The sequence below is a fragment of the Melospiza melodia genome, chromosome 3 (assembly GCF_035770615.1).
Source record: "Melospiza melodia melodia isolate bMelMel2 chromosome 3, bMelMel2.pri, whole genome shotgun sequence".
Lineage (NCBI taxonomy): Eukaryota > Metazoa > Chordata > Aves > Passeriformes > Passerellidae > Melospiza > Melospiza melodia.
In genome coordinates, this window is record NC_086196.1 from 23,133,967 (window position 1) to 23,148,442 (window position 14,476).

The following is a 14,476-nucleotide window of genomic DNA, read 5'->3' on the forward strand; positions in this document are numbered from 1 at the left end:
GTCATATATTTAAATGTCTGTGTGTGAAAAGTGGGTTATTAATATGCCTGTTTTATTTCAGGAAGACGTGGAAACAGGAGTCCACCTTGATCCTGCTATCAAGGAAGTTCAATACAATCCCACTTATGAAACCATGTTTGCACCTGAGGTAAGAAACAATGTTGGTTTTCAGAGCAGAAGTGTCTTTGGATTAAAGGAAAGAGGTTGTATAAATTTTTTGTGACTTTCCTATAAGACAGCTTTCTTGGATGCCTGCTGCATTTTGGAGTATAGTTTGGGCAAACTAAAAAATAGATTCTGCAGAAGTGTCTTGGTATTTTTAGTGCTTGAATTTTAATATTCTGCATAAAGCTCTTCTAAGAAGAGTCTTAACATGTTTATCAGAATTATGGCTATGAAAATTAAAAATTAAGCTGGGAAAATAGCATTATAAAGATGTTGAGTTAAACATGAACTGCATTGAAGTGGTCCTTTACTCTTTTCACATTTTTGCTATTTATTCATTGTGCTCATTAGGGCAAAATTAACATTTGTAAGACTTGCAGATATAAGACTTTTAAGAGGAGGATTTAACATTAAAATCAAAGTACTTTCAGTTTAATTATTCACATCAATATTAAGAATTTTAGTAACTTGAGCTATGCTAAATTTATATGGTGAAAAACCATTTAAGACTGAATTTAGACTGCCTGGTGCCATGTGAACCACTTTCCATTTTGTTATAACTGACAGGCTATCTGAAAGATAAAAATAGCTGTTCAGGCATTTAACTTTTTTCCATATTTAACTTCTTTGTACAGTTTTTCTTCTCTTCAACCAAGGGTTAGCCTTCTAGGTAGACAAATACTGCATCAGTCTCAAATTTCTACATTAGTTATGCTTTATGTTTAGAAAACCTTTTGAGAAACCACATAAATTGGCCTTTTCATAAGCGAGTTTGCAACATATCAAAGCCATGGGTGTGTGTGAACAAAAGTACTGTTTTTAACTTGCTTCAGTGCTGCTGTGTGTAAATGTTTTAGTTAGGGAGACCTGCTGTGGGACAGCCTTGGGTTTTGTCTTCTGAATGCTTGTACTGGTCCCATAGTGAGTCTGTGTTGGTTTTGCCAAATATCAACTAGTCAAGTAGCTCATATCACCCTGAGCTCTGTGCTAGAAAGTTCAATCCTGAAATCAACTGTTCACAACAGCTGTGTGATTACTGTGTGAAATAGCAGATGAAGAAGCTTATTCAGTAAGAAATTTAAAGTTGAAGTGATTTTGCATTACCATTTTTGAAAGACGGGTCTCTTCTGTGGTTTGTTTTTTTTTTTTTTCTGAAAAAATAAACACACAAAAATAAAAAATTACTAATTCTGCTCCACCTTGTTTTATCATTTTTGATGAAGTTTGGACCAGAAAATCCATTTAGGACTCAGCAAATGGCTGCACCTAGAAACATGCTTTCTGGATATGCAGAACCAGCTCACATCAATGATTTCATGTTTGAACAACAAAGAAGAACATTTGCAACCTATGGTAAGTCCTTAACAGTGGAATTCACCTCCATCTTTATCATACCCAGGTTGGAAAAATCATGATGGTCTTGATAGAACAATTAATAGGACTGTAACTTCTGTCAACTGCTTTTTATCAGAATTTATAAAATGGGAAAAGGCTTTTGAATGAGAATCCCTATGAATAGAGATCATAGTATTTATTTGGGAAAATTCATTTTGTAATTCTATTTTGGACTGTAGTCCAGTGTATGATTTCCTAGCAAGCCTCTCTTAATTAATCCTTCCATTAGTTGCACCAAGTGTATAAAATACAAATCAAAATTTCACACTTCTCATATGACTAACTGTAGATCTGTTATGCAAATAGATTCCTTCATTTCATGTGATTCTGACTCCCTCTAAACCATAAGGAAGCCTTACTGAGTTGTCAGCTTCTTCAGTGTTTGCCCCTTGATCCAAACTGAAAGAACCAGGTTTGCAGAGGATGGGAATGCATTACTAAAACAGACCCAAAGAACTGTCCTGGTAGTCAGTGTAGTAATTGCTTTCTTATCTTGGATAACATTTTCCCTTGTAAATAGTGGCACTTGAAAAATAAAACATTTCAGTCTTGGGGAAGCTTGAGATTCAAACAGGCTTTTTATGAATTGCTAGAAATTTTTTTTTTTTTTTTAGATAGGAAAAATAGGGGTAGACTATGGATTCTAAACACTCTTTCACACACATTTGAAAGAACAAAGCTGCCATATGTTTACATATAACAGTGGTTACTTTTTTTCCTGTGTTTCATTGTAAGCTTTCATTTCTGTTTTAAGTTTGATTGCAAGTGCTTGTTCAGATGAAGTATCCTTTATATACTTGAAATTCAGTTTATTAGACAAGATCTGATACTTCCTGTGTTAACTTAAAATGTCACAACACTCAACTTTTTGCACAACAGATTTGCGTCTTTCTTTATTCACATTTTCATTCAAAATACTACTTCTTGCAAACTGTTTTGCCTCAAAAATCACCTTCCTCAACAAGTATCCTTAATTTCATTAGGGCTTTATGCATGCCTGAATTCACTTACTGCATTCTGTGATGCATGAGATTGGGACTTTGTTGCTAATATCTGTGGTAACTACCTATTACAGTGGAAGAAAATGCCTCACATGAGAGACTATCCCACTCTCAATTTTTCTTTGTACTTGAGTTTTATTAGAAGCTTTCTTGTAAATGTTGAAAATTGAAATATATTACTGACAGAGTTTTTCTCTTACATAGTTTTAGCTAATCAGTACTTTTCACTGGGTTGTTAGGATGTGGACTATAACCAAACTGACAATATTAAGAAATGGATATCTAGTTTCATAGCATAATTTTAACTTAGTTGACTGTAATTTTGATATTAGATCTTGACAGACAATACAAGTAGGAGCCTCTATTCAAGATCTGAATAGACAGATTAGATTTTTTTTTCTGTGAAATTAAATCTAACATTTTTGTGTGTGTAAAATAGATACTGGGGAAAAGTGCCTGTAGGCATGTAGTGTTTCATTTGGGGTTTTTTATTTGAAAAGTTTCATTTGGAGAAAGATAAAGCTAGCAAGTCTACTCCAAAACTACTTCTGTTGGTTATGTCATCACTGTATAGCAACTGTCTTGAAAGCTGCATTAAAAGTGAATATAAAAATGTATTTTTAAACCTTGTAACACTGGCAACTGTGCAGCTATCATTCAGCTTTCTAGAAATGTTCAACAGATAATTATCTGGATATAGTGACAATGGAACTAGGAATAGGCTGAGATACAGGCAATTTAAACAGCAAAAGCCAGCACTGAGAACCTGAAGTTCAAGCTAGGAGATGCAGGGAGTGAGCATGATATTCTGGCTCAGTAGAAGATCTGTTAAAAACAGCACTCCTTTAAGCTGTCAGAATGTTATCTATTAACACTTTGAATACCCTGTTTTTCCATTTGGAAGGATGCAATAAATATCTTCTCAGAAAATAGGAAGTATAGAAATGCAAATAAAATTGATAGGCATAACCCCAAGCCATAAATCTTTTTAAGACTGATTCATAACCTATTAGAGGAGCAGGAGTAAACCTCTCTTTTAAAAGCTGCAGATCTTGAGACTTCTGGTCTCTATTACTCTGTTTAGCACCATTGCACTAAGGCAGGAGGTCTCAAACAAATCTGCAAAGGCTGGGAAATAGAGAAGCAGTGACTGTAAATGAGGGACAAGGGTAGTAAATGAGATCATGTGTCCAAAACAGCTCAACTGTCGCAGTGTCTTCCACCAAAAAAAGCCGGCTTTATAATACATAATCCTGAAAGTTTATACATATTCATTGAGAAAACTGTATATTAATCACAAACAAAACCCAAGTATTTTTTGGCAACTAGTCTTTCTTACCTGCTTCTTGTGCAGTTAATATTTACTCTTAAAAGTACATTTTTCTTGTGTTGCTTGGATAGCATCATTGAGAACATCCATGCTGTCATTGATTGAGGATATTTCCAGCCTTTTATTCCATTGGACAAGTGGCCAGCAATGGGTATCTAGTGAGAAGCAGAAGAAGGAAGCAAGAAAATAGTGATACACCTGAATACTTTTCAATACACAGTCTGTCAGCCAAGGGCAATGGTTGTATATTTATTAATTTTCAGACAACTTGTTGGGGGTTTTCTGTTTTTTCTTTTTGACAAATGTTTCCAGCTGCTTCTTGAACCCATATAATTTTTCTTTGTTCAGTAACCTGTTTCAGGCAGCTCTGCAACTTAGCAGCTCCTTATGTGAGGAAGTATCTCTGTTCTGAACTTGTGGAACTTAACAGCTTTCTAGTTTGACTTCATATTCCCATGTTTCTTATGCTGGAAAATTAAATGAGCAATCATTTCTTATTCACCACTTCTGTGTGATTTCTTATTTTATAGATCTTGGCCATAGCTTCTTCTCAGTCTCCTTTTTTTTTCCCACCTGGATAGATCTGATGAATCTTCTTGTTCCTCAGTGGCAGCCTTTTCATGCCTATGGCTGTCCTTGTCTCTCTTCTGTGTCTCTTCTAGTTCCACTGTATTGCTCCTAAGATGGAAAGCAAAGCTGTGCACAGCGGTTATGTGTTATTCTCACTGTGAATTTGTTCTGTGAGTAACTTGCTCTAAGCTACTTGCTCCATTTTTCCACATCATTTATCAATATGTTGGATGTCATGGGCCTGAGCATGAATCCACCAGCAACTTTCCTGTGCAAGCCAACCATTTATTTTTGACAGTGTTTTAATAACTTTTCATCAATTGACCACGTAAAGACCTGTGGGTTTTTAAAATATCATTGAGGCATCCTGTAATCAGTCTAACTTGGTTTTGTAAAGGTATCCAAGATCAACTAAGCTTGGCTCATTCACAGGATTGTCACCTCAGAAATATTGTGGAGATTTTCTCATTGTGATGTACCTGTAGAGAAAACTGTGGTGTCTGTTCTCCTGCAATATATAATGCTCATCCAAGTACATACTCATTTTCTTTATTGTAGTTTGTACTCCTTGAATCTTCTAACAGTACAAATGTCTGGCAGGTTGATCTGTAGTTCTCCATATCTCCTCTGAAATGTCCTTTGAAAGACAGCATTGTATTTGATACATTCCTTTTCTGCCATATTGAGGTGATATTAGGTGAGAGTACCTGCACTGTGATTTGACTTTAGATCTCTTGGGTGATTGTCTCTGATCCTGGTGTTTTCTTACTATTTATTTGACTCTCTAGTTTCCTGGCATTTCATGTGGAGGTAGATTCAGCATCATGTTGCCCATAAAGCAAGATTCTGGCCCAGGAGTCCACTGTTATCAACATGTGTTTAATGAGACCCTCACAGATGCTCTTCTCAGTCCGTGAGCATCAGTTGGCCTATACCTTGTTGGGTGCACTTTCTGTGCCTGCCAGTTTTGATGAAGGACAAATGCTAGTTTCTTTATCCTATAAGATTTCCCTCACTTTTGGAGGCAGGCTGCCTTAGTGTGGGGTTTACTTTGTCTGCTGGAGTTTGATCTTTGTATTTTCCACATCTGGATGCAACTTCAACTCTTTGAAGAATAGTTTCTTATTTCTAATATTTTCTCTTAACATGCTATTCGGCAGTGCTCACTTCCTCTGGTTGCTTTAAAGTTGTGTTTTATTAGCTAGCAGGCATGAGGAGTTTTTTTTTCCTACATGGTGTCTTTGAAGTGCCCCTGCATTTGAAAAAGGCTTTACCCTTTGGTGCTTACTTTCTGTTCCTTTTAGAAATCTTTTCTTAATATACCCTCCTATTTTGAGATTAAAATTATTTTCATAGATGTTTTTCAATCTTCCTTTGCTTTGCCAACAATGTTCATTTTATACCCCATTATGGTCATTGTTAAAATGTGTGTCCTTAGAAAGAATATCTTACAATCAAGTTTCCTGTACTGCTAAACTGGCTTTTTTTCATGTGAATCTCTGGCATGACTGCTTCATGGTACAAGTACATTGTGTAAAAATTATCACATCTTGGTGTGAGATTTGTGCAGTCTGCTGCAAGGAGATGACTAAAATGTCATTATTACTGTGCTTCTTTCCCTGGCACCTGTTGTTTAATCTCTCATGGTTACTGCATTTTCTCTCTTAATGGTCACTCTGGGACTTCTGGCAACTCTATTCACCACTGCTTAGACCTGAAGTTTCAGTCCACAGGATCATTTAATGCTCATTAACACTATTAGCTTGTTAATCTGATTTGTCTTTAAGCTTTCTATGGCATAGAGCATGTTTTTCCCCACTGGCATGACCATCTTATTTCTGTATTCTTTCTGCCTGGTATAGCATATATTCTATGTCCAATTATGTCAGTACTGTCCTACCAATTATGTTAGTTTATTATTTTAAAACAATATGTTCCAATGTATTACTTTTAGCCTTTGTTGTTTTGCATGTGTGCTTGGGTTTTCCATTTCCCTGCCTTCAGTTGGAATAGGCTTCTGTGATTATTAGTGTCCCCATTACCTGAGATTTCAAATTTCTGTGCTGCCTTTTCCTTGGGTTTCTGAAGATTGTGTGTCATTGCAAATTGCTTACTTTTCTTTAAGTATTTTTAAAGTATTATATTTCTTTAGGTGTTCTTTAAGTACCCCAGATATTTTATCAGAAAGTACTCTCTCATCCTTCTCAGGCCATTTGCTTTTTAATTTAAATGAGACCTACCCATCTCAGTAAGGTTCCCTTTATTCCAGGAGTTAGGGAAACTGAAGTTGTCTCAGGCACTGGAGATGTTTTCCACATTAGGGTTAAAATCTGCAGTGACTGAGAGAGCTGGGACTGTTCAGCTTGGGAAAAAAGGAATCCTGAGGGGGACACCTTATTGCCCTTTACAGTTACCTGAAAGGAGTATACTGATGTCATAATCCATAATAAACATTGAATAAAATAGTCCAAATAGGCATTTTATGATCTTGTGAAAGGTCCTCTCCTAGTTTAATGGCAAACCATTAATAATTGCTCTGTGGGAGTCTGACTTTTTTATTTGGTAACCAGTTTTGCATCTGCAGTCCTGGGTGATATACCATAGTTTGATTCCATTGGTGTAAGGCAGTCTTCTTATTTTAATTTCAACTATCAAGAAAATAAAATTTCCCTTCACAAGACATTATGATTTAAAATGCTTAACTAGCATTATTTTTTCAATGTTGTATTCCTTGGAGCATGTCAAAAAAGACTAGGAAATCCTAACAACACATGTTTATTCTTCTGTATCTGCGCTCTCAGCTGAAGGAGTCTCTTTTCTTGAAAATTCCCTTTTGAGTAGTGACAAAAAGTCAATATATGAGCACATATACATTTTCAGAAGAAGAATTAAAGATTATTTTTTACATGCTGCACATAAATTGTTCATGAATATTTTAGCCATTTCATAGCTATTTGAGCATCAGTATCAGTGCTCATCCTAACAGTGGACTACTTCACTCATGCAACATTTGGTATTTTTAAATCTCTTCTTCACAAGATAATGTCCTTTTTAATAAGAAATAGTCTTCTATTGAAGTCTAATGAATCTCAAAGCTCTTTCTGAATATTCAGTAACTTGGTTATAGCAGGATTATGTCATCACTAACACTGATATTTTAAGAGCTTAAAATAACTGCCTTGGAAATAACACTTGTGATTTTTTTTTTAATCTACTCATGTTACATGCAGCACCTACAGTCACTTATTACCTGTTAACAATTGTAGGCACTTTATTATCTGATTACTTTGATTCTGTAGAAATGCCAGTGCAGTGTGGGTTAGTCCAGCTGTATTTTTCCTCATACCTGAGCTACTTTGGGTCTCTGTATGCTGCATTGCACAGTGAGGTGTAAACAGGCTTTAATGAGCTGTCTTTCTGGAATGCACATCAAAGTCTAATTATTTAACCAACCATTTTCAGGTGCACTAAAATTATGGATGTAGGTGGAATTGTATCTTTCGTTGCTAAAATGTTGTGGGAAATATCTGCCTCCTAACAAAAACTGAAGGAGCCACAGAAGTCAGGGCACACTATGTGGGATACCAGCTGAGTAGGATAAAAGCAAGCTGTCTTTTGCAGCTGCGTTTAGGAGTCCCAGCCAGAAGGAAAATATTCCCTTTCACATATCCACTAGAAAGTAGAAATTGTTCAGAGCTTTTCTATGAGAATGATGCTGGACCAAATTCAACCCAACTGTAAGTCTCCACTTCCACGGGAAGCTGTGCTTGGCCAAGGGGCCCTATTCATGGGAATACTGTCCCTCTTTTACAAGTACCAAGCAAATAGAGTCCCAGAGATGGTGTCAATACAGTTGGAGGACAAGTAAACCACTGTATTGATTTTGACAGCAATCCAAAGTAATATCTCTCTACTGTTAGCAGAAACCTTATAGCTTGGAAGGGAACTCATTGAAATAGTGGCTTAGGAAAAGCAGGCAGCTAAATTAGGGGAAGTCTGATTGCAGTGTTGGCTCAGTTTGGTTATCCATAGAAGTAAATCCTACTAAAAGTCTAGAATAAATTATTTTACTGTTTAACAGAGGAATAGTGGGACTGTATATTTGGTAAGAAGACATTGGCATATATTTCTCTTCCTATATTGTATTCATGGATCATCTGGACATATGTTGTTCCACAGCTGGGTTTTACCAGGTTTGAAACTACAGGGCTGGTTGGCAGGTGGAGTGCTGTGTTTGGATTGGGAATACCTGGTGTGTTCTTGGAATGACACTTCCACTAATTTCAATAGTACTTTTTTTCCCAGCATCCAAAAGGAAATTAACTGGACCATGTTCTAGGAGAGTAGTCTTTCTGAAAAATGTTTGGGGAGACAATCTCCTTTGGCTGTTGGAATGGTGTTGATAGGTTCTCAGCTTGTATGTGTTTGTATGTGCATTTATGAGCCATTGGTCTCCAGAGTAAACTAGATAATCTCTCTCTGCTCATGATTGCCTCTGTGAATCAACAAAAATGCAGGAATTAGATGCTGTAGAATTTAACTCATTACATGTGTTTTACTGGTGGTTTAATATCTTTCTTTATCTTTTTTTTTCCCATCCTTGATAGAGAGGAATACTCATTGACTCCTCAAGAGACATTTTGTCACTTTAATATTTAATAAAAATTGTGATTATGTCCACCAGGGTGCAGCCTTTCCCAAAAAAAAAAATAAACCATGGTGGTCAGTAAGTGTTCAGTGCACCACCTGTTTCTTGGAAACCAAATGAATTTATTTGTCTATCTTATAAGATCATGTTATCCACTTCAGGAGAAATGGAGGAAAAAAAGGTGGCTGTATGTATTAAAATTGTAAATATCCTGAATAGCTATGAAATTATTGTCCATTTTATAAATTATTTATAAGACTAAATGCAGCTGATTTTGTTGTGGTTGGAGTTGTTTGGATCTGTTTTGTTTTTATTGAGGCTCAACAGCTGTCATCAGGAAATGAAGATGTGACTATTTAATTCTTTTAAAAATTAAAGTCCATGACTGCTGCTTCTGGTACCATCCACATTAGTTAAAACAACTCCTTTCAAGTTGAAGCTTTCCCAGTTGTGGAGGAGGAGGATTAAGTAACTTTTGCTCTGGGAGACAGAATACACACAAATCCCTAGAAAACTTCAATTATTTTTTCCTCCATCTCTATCCTCTGCCTCCCAGCTGCTGCCACCCCAGGGCTGCCAGAGATGACAGTCTCTGAGCCAGCAGAAGTAGTGGGCAGAGCAGAAGGCTGCTCCTGAAGCCAGAGGGCTCTGTGTATGCAGCAGCACTGGCTGCTTCCCACGTGACTCACTGGCTTTGCAAACCAAGGAGCAGTGCCCTGCACTAAAGCAGCATCCATTTAACATTGAGTGCACTGAGCTAGTCTTTTCCTTATGCTATGTTACTACAAGAATAGGTTGCCATGGCACTTCAAAATCTCTTTGCATTGCAGCACACTGGCCTGAATTCAGCGTTGACCTCTCTCAGAGCAGGGGCGTCCTGGGGTCCTTGCCCACCAGATTCTGTTACTTGGCTTCTTGTGATTACCCACCCTTTGTATCTTGTGTATCTTATGTTGTTAACTGTTGCCTGTTACATTTCTTTATTTCTCTGTGCTGTGCAAATGTAAGAATTCTGATAGCAGTATGTACTCGAGGGCCTCATGGTACTACCTCATAGTCATCTTTATACTCAGGCCAACTGAAAAGCTAATGGGATTTCAAAGTTTCAATCTTTCATCATCCCCAGCTTGTTCAGAGTAAACAGGAAAGAATTTGCGGAGGGACAGAGTAGTAAAAGTTGTACAAAACTGAAAAGCTTGAAATAACAGTATTTTTTTCCTCTTGTTCCAGGTTATGCATTAGATCCCTCTGTAGATAACCCTGAAGCTGCTACCAAATATATTGGTTCTGTAGAAGAAGCTGAAAAAAATCAAGGTAGTTAATTCAGAATCTTGTATAAATTACTTGCATCTTTAAATTGTTTTCATTGCTTCTTTACTAATGGGTATTAGCAAAGGAAGGTATTATGTGAGACTTACCCATGTCCAAGAACACAATAAAGAAGAAATGTTTTGCAATTTTGATGCAGAGGGGGAAGAGAGATATTGGAGTGTTTTGTTTTCTTGAAGTAGCAAATGATTCAGGTTGTCATGACAAATTTCAGAATAGGATTTGTAATGTGCCGTTGCATGAATACAATTTATCAGTACTATTTGAAACAGCTTTTTGATTCTCTTAAATTCTGTCTAAGCTAACATTGTCATGTGTCTGCATTAGGATAGCTGTCTGTTGAGCTAATCACCAAAGCTGCTCCTCAGGAGCAAACTGATCACTCTGTGTGCAACCTCTGGCACTCCTGTTGGGGGCTGCATGTTATCTCTGCTTAGCAAAGTTAAGCTCTTTGGGTTATTTGGAAAAGAAAAACCACTGGAAGGTTGCCAAATGGTAACAACACAGCGTGCCACTGGGGGGATTGATACCAGAGGCATGGGCTTTGTAATTAATACTTTGATACAAGATATTTAACACTCAAAGGGACTCGTTTGCATTGGAAAACTGTACCTGTGTAAATGTCATGGTTATGCTTTCCTTTGCATGTCTTTTTCAAATATCCTATTCACAAGGGTATACAAAGGATCTTTATTTCTGTGTCCTTTTCCTCAGAATATATCCAAGCTTATTTCAGTCTTTCCTTCCAAAGAAGGAAATAACTAAGATTAAACCATTTAAAAAAACCCTTTTCATAATGGAATTTCATACTTCATTTTAAGAAAACCCTTGATTAATGTGATTCCTTCTGATCACCACTTAACTTTTTACATTGCCTATTTTCCCCTTGTTTGTGTAAAGCTTCTTTTGTCTCTTTTGTACTAGATGAATATTACTGCTGCTGCAGAAAAACATTTTTTGGAAATTGAACATAATTGTATATACAAGCTTGGAAAACTTAAAATATGTTAAAATAATTACCTACAGGGTTTTTCCCCTCCCATATCCATATTGTATAGTGGTTTTGACACATTAAATTCTGTGCAATATTTGTGAAAAGCTAGTATTTCTATGAAAGAAGGATGATAGTGTTTGGAGGGAGATGACTATCAATAGTGACAGACTTTTTAAGAGGGCCTGTAACAATAGGACAAGGGTAATGATTTTAAGCTAAAAGAGGACAGATTCAGACTAAGTCATAAGGAAGAAATTTTTTACAATGTGGTTGGTGAAACACTAGAACAAGTTGCCCAGACAGGTAGTGGATGCCTCATCCCTCGAAACATTCAAGTTCAGGTTGGACAGGGCTCTGAGCAACCTGATCTTATTGAGGATTTTGCTGCTTATTGCGAGGTGGTTGGAGTAGGTGACCATTAAAGGTCACTTTCAACCCAAACCATTCTATAATTCTATTATTTTTTTCTAAATTAAAATACACAGTTGGGGTTGGGGTTTGGGGGCACTTGTCTTATTTTCATTTTGGGGCTGTTTTTTTTCAAACTGAGAGGATTCAGAGGGATCAGAAGCCAGGAAGACTCTACTTTCAAAGACTACACTGTTTAAATCATGAAAATTGATGTATTCATGCAGTCTGCAGACTTACTGTTAAAAATTTATGGTACATGCCTGGTTAAATATTCTAACTAGCAAGGATACACAGTTAAAGTGTTACTCTGTTACTGCACATAGTTAGCGGTGTTCATAGCTGGAGAAGTGAGCAATGCTTTGGCCAATTTTGATCAAATACTTTTTCCATGTTGTCCTTTATATTGAAAGGAGCAGTGGTGGTGGCTTTTTCTTCTAAACTGACTATGGTGTAACCTCTGATGTATTCTCTGTTAGCAGTTAGTCAGTGTGTTGTTTCCTTCTTCAGGTTTAACAGTGTTTGAAACAGGACAGAGGAAAATTGAAAAGAGGAAGAAATTCAAGGAGAATGATGCATCTAATATTGATGGGTTTCTGGGACCATGGGCGAAGTATGTTGATGAAAAAGAAGTAGCCAAACCATCAGAAGTAAGTCCTGCTTTAACAAAATGGATACAAATTGTCAGTACATGGCAGTGGTTTCAACAGAGATCCAGCTGCACTAGTACTTGTCCAAGCAGACCCATGCTATGCCTTGGGGTAATTAGAAACATTTTGGGTGACATATCCAAATAAAATGTTCCAGATATTCTGCATTCAATTATTTGGAACACTTATTGGAAATAAAATTAATTCAATCTGTGTGTAGAGTCTGATTAAAAGAAACAGCTTTGGGGGGAAAAAAAGTTAAAATACAACTTTTTTTGAAAGCAAATGGCAAATGAAAACCCCCAATATCACACACACAAATGCACACACCCTGAACCGTCCAGCCAACAGATATCCTTCTTGTCCAGTCAGTGCTTGGTTTTAGTCTGTGACTAAAAATATATTTGTTCTTTTCAGTGTACATAGCCTTCCAGGCCTTTATGGTTTTGATAGGGGTATTCTCTTTATTGATGCTTAGAAATATTTCTAATCTTGTTTAGCAAATAAATATCTTCTTAATAGTGAGTAAACAATAGTGCAGTTCTGGATTTTGTGATGTGATTCTGAATGCTGACTTTTTAAGAGATCATGTTTTATTTTTTTCCAGGAAGAGCAGAAGGAGTTGGATGAAATAACAGCTAAGAGGCAGAAGAGAGGAAAACTAGAAGATGATAAACCTGGAGAGGAGAAGACTATATTACATGGTAATGGCATCTTCCTGGCTGTTCTCATTTTCTAGCTCGCTGTGTTTTCTTGCCTGCTGTGTTAATTAGTGAGGATGGCAGACAGCCTCAGCACGTTGATGTTTCTGTATTGGAGATAACAGCACTCACAGGCAAAAGCATAAAGGACAGGGAAAGATATAAACTTGGACTAATTCCACTTCGTACTGTGAAGAGCAGTGTGGAAATATAATTTTTCAGGGTATTGGCTTTATTTATTTATTTTCAGTGTTACTAGATGCACGTATCTCTTTTCTGTTTCACAGAGCAAACATTTTGAAGTTATGGGTTTGGCTTAGTTTCAGCTTCAGAATTATTGTAGTTTTATGTGTCAGTATTTTCATCAGCAGGTAGTGCTCTGAGTTATGGTTTATGAACAATTTAGAAAATCACTTGGACTTTACACTTCCTCAATTTTTAATGTAAATGTTCTTGCTGTCATATTATGAATAATTGTGTATCAATTAATTACCCTAGAGAAGCCTGTAGTATGTGTTACCTTCAAAGAAAATGGTTTGGTGATTAAGTAGAATTCAGTAATTTTTTGAAGCTCTTACTTCAACTGTGTGCATACAAAACAGCCCTTGGTGTGGCTAGTTTGGTAGACAGGGTCTCCCTTTTTGTGCCAGTTTCTACAGCCAGGCTCACACACAGGAGCTGTGAGCATCCTTTCTAATGTGCATTGAGGAAGAAGTGACTGTGAGAAAAGCATTGCTGGCATTAGAACATTGTTCTGTTTATGTGTTGTAGATCATGATGGAATTTATAGCAGTGAACATAACAAACATGAAATTTTAGCCACTGAGCCTCCTACGGGCTGATTATTTTGTATCCAACTTTGCATGCTCTCTACCTGAAATTTCACAGTGAAAGACCTTGCCTATAAACTGTGATCTCACATGCAAACATTCCAGAAATACTCCATTTTGAAGATGTGTGTATGCATAGATACTGTGCAAGAGTACAACCAAAACTCCATAACATTCCAGTAACTGAGAAATGAATTTAATCAGTGCACAGTTTATTGTCATGACTACCCAACATACGTCTACTCTGAAATAATCCATTTCCTGCACAATGCATCCCTGTGTTTCTGACTGTCCAATCACTTCTTAATTCTAGCTAAAGAGCAGTTGCTGGCTGCTGCTGACCAATATTGGTTCATGCTGGCCAAATGAATCTTTTTTTCCTTGATTTGTAATTCTGTTGACATGACTGACCCTGCACAGAGTTGGCCAGAATGTGAGTTGCAAGCAAATGTCAG

At 36.8% G+C, this 14,476-nt stretch overlaps 1 protein-coding gene across 1 annotated transcript in view; it reads left to right on the forward strand.

Annotated features, from left to right (window-relative positions):
* The window catches only part of CDC40 (cell division cycle 40), a 36,575-nt gene that overhangs the window by 8,247 nt on the left and 13,852 nt on the right, over nt 1-14,476 (forward strand). Inside the window, exons 2-6 of the mRNA XM_063151001.1 lie at nt 62-148; nt 1,389-1,518; nt 10,340-10,423; nt 12,351-12,490; nt 13,098-13,194. Coding sequence (XP_063007071.1) covers nt 62-148; nt 1,389-1,518; nt 10,340-10,423; nt 12,351-12,490; nt 13,098-13,194 — 538 coding nt within the window. The remainder of the gene's footprint in view (nt 1-61; nt 149-1,388; nt 1,519-10,339; nt 10,424-12,350; nt 12,491-13,097; nt 13,195-14,476) is intronic.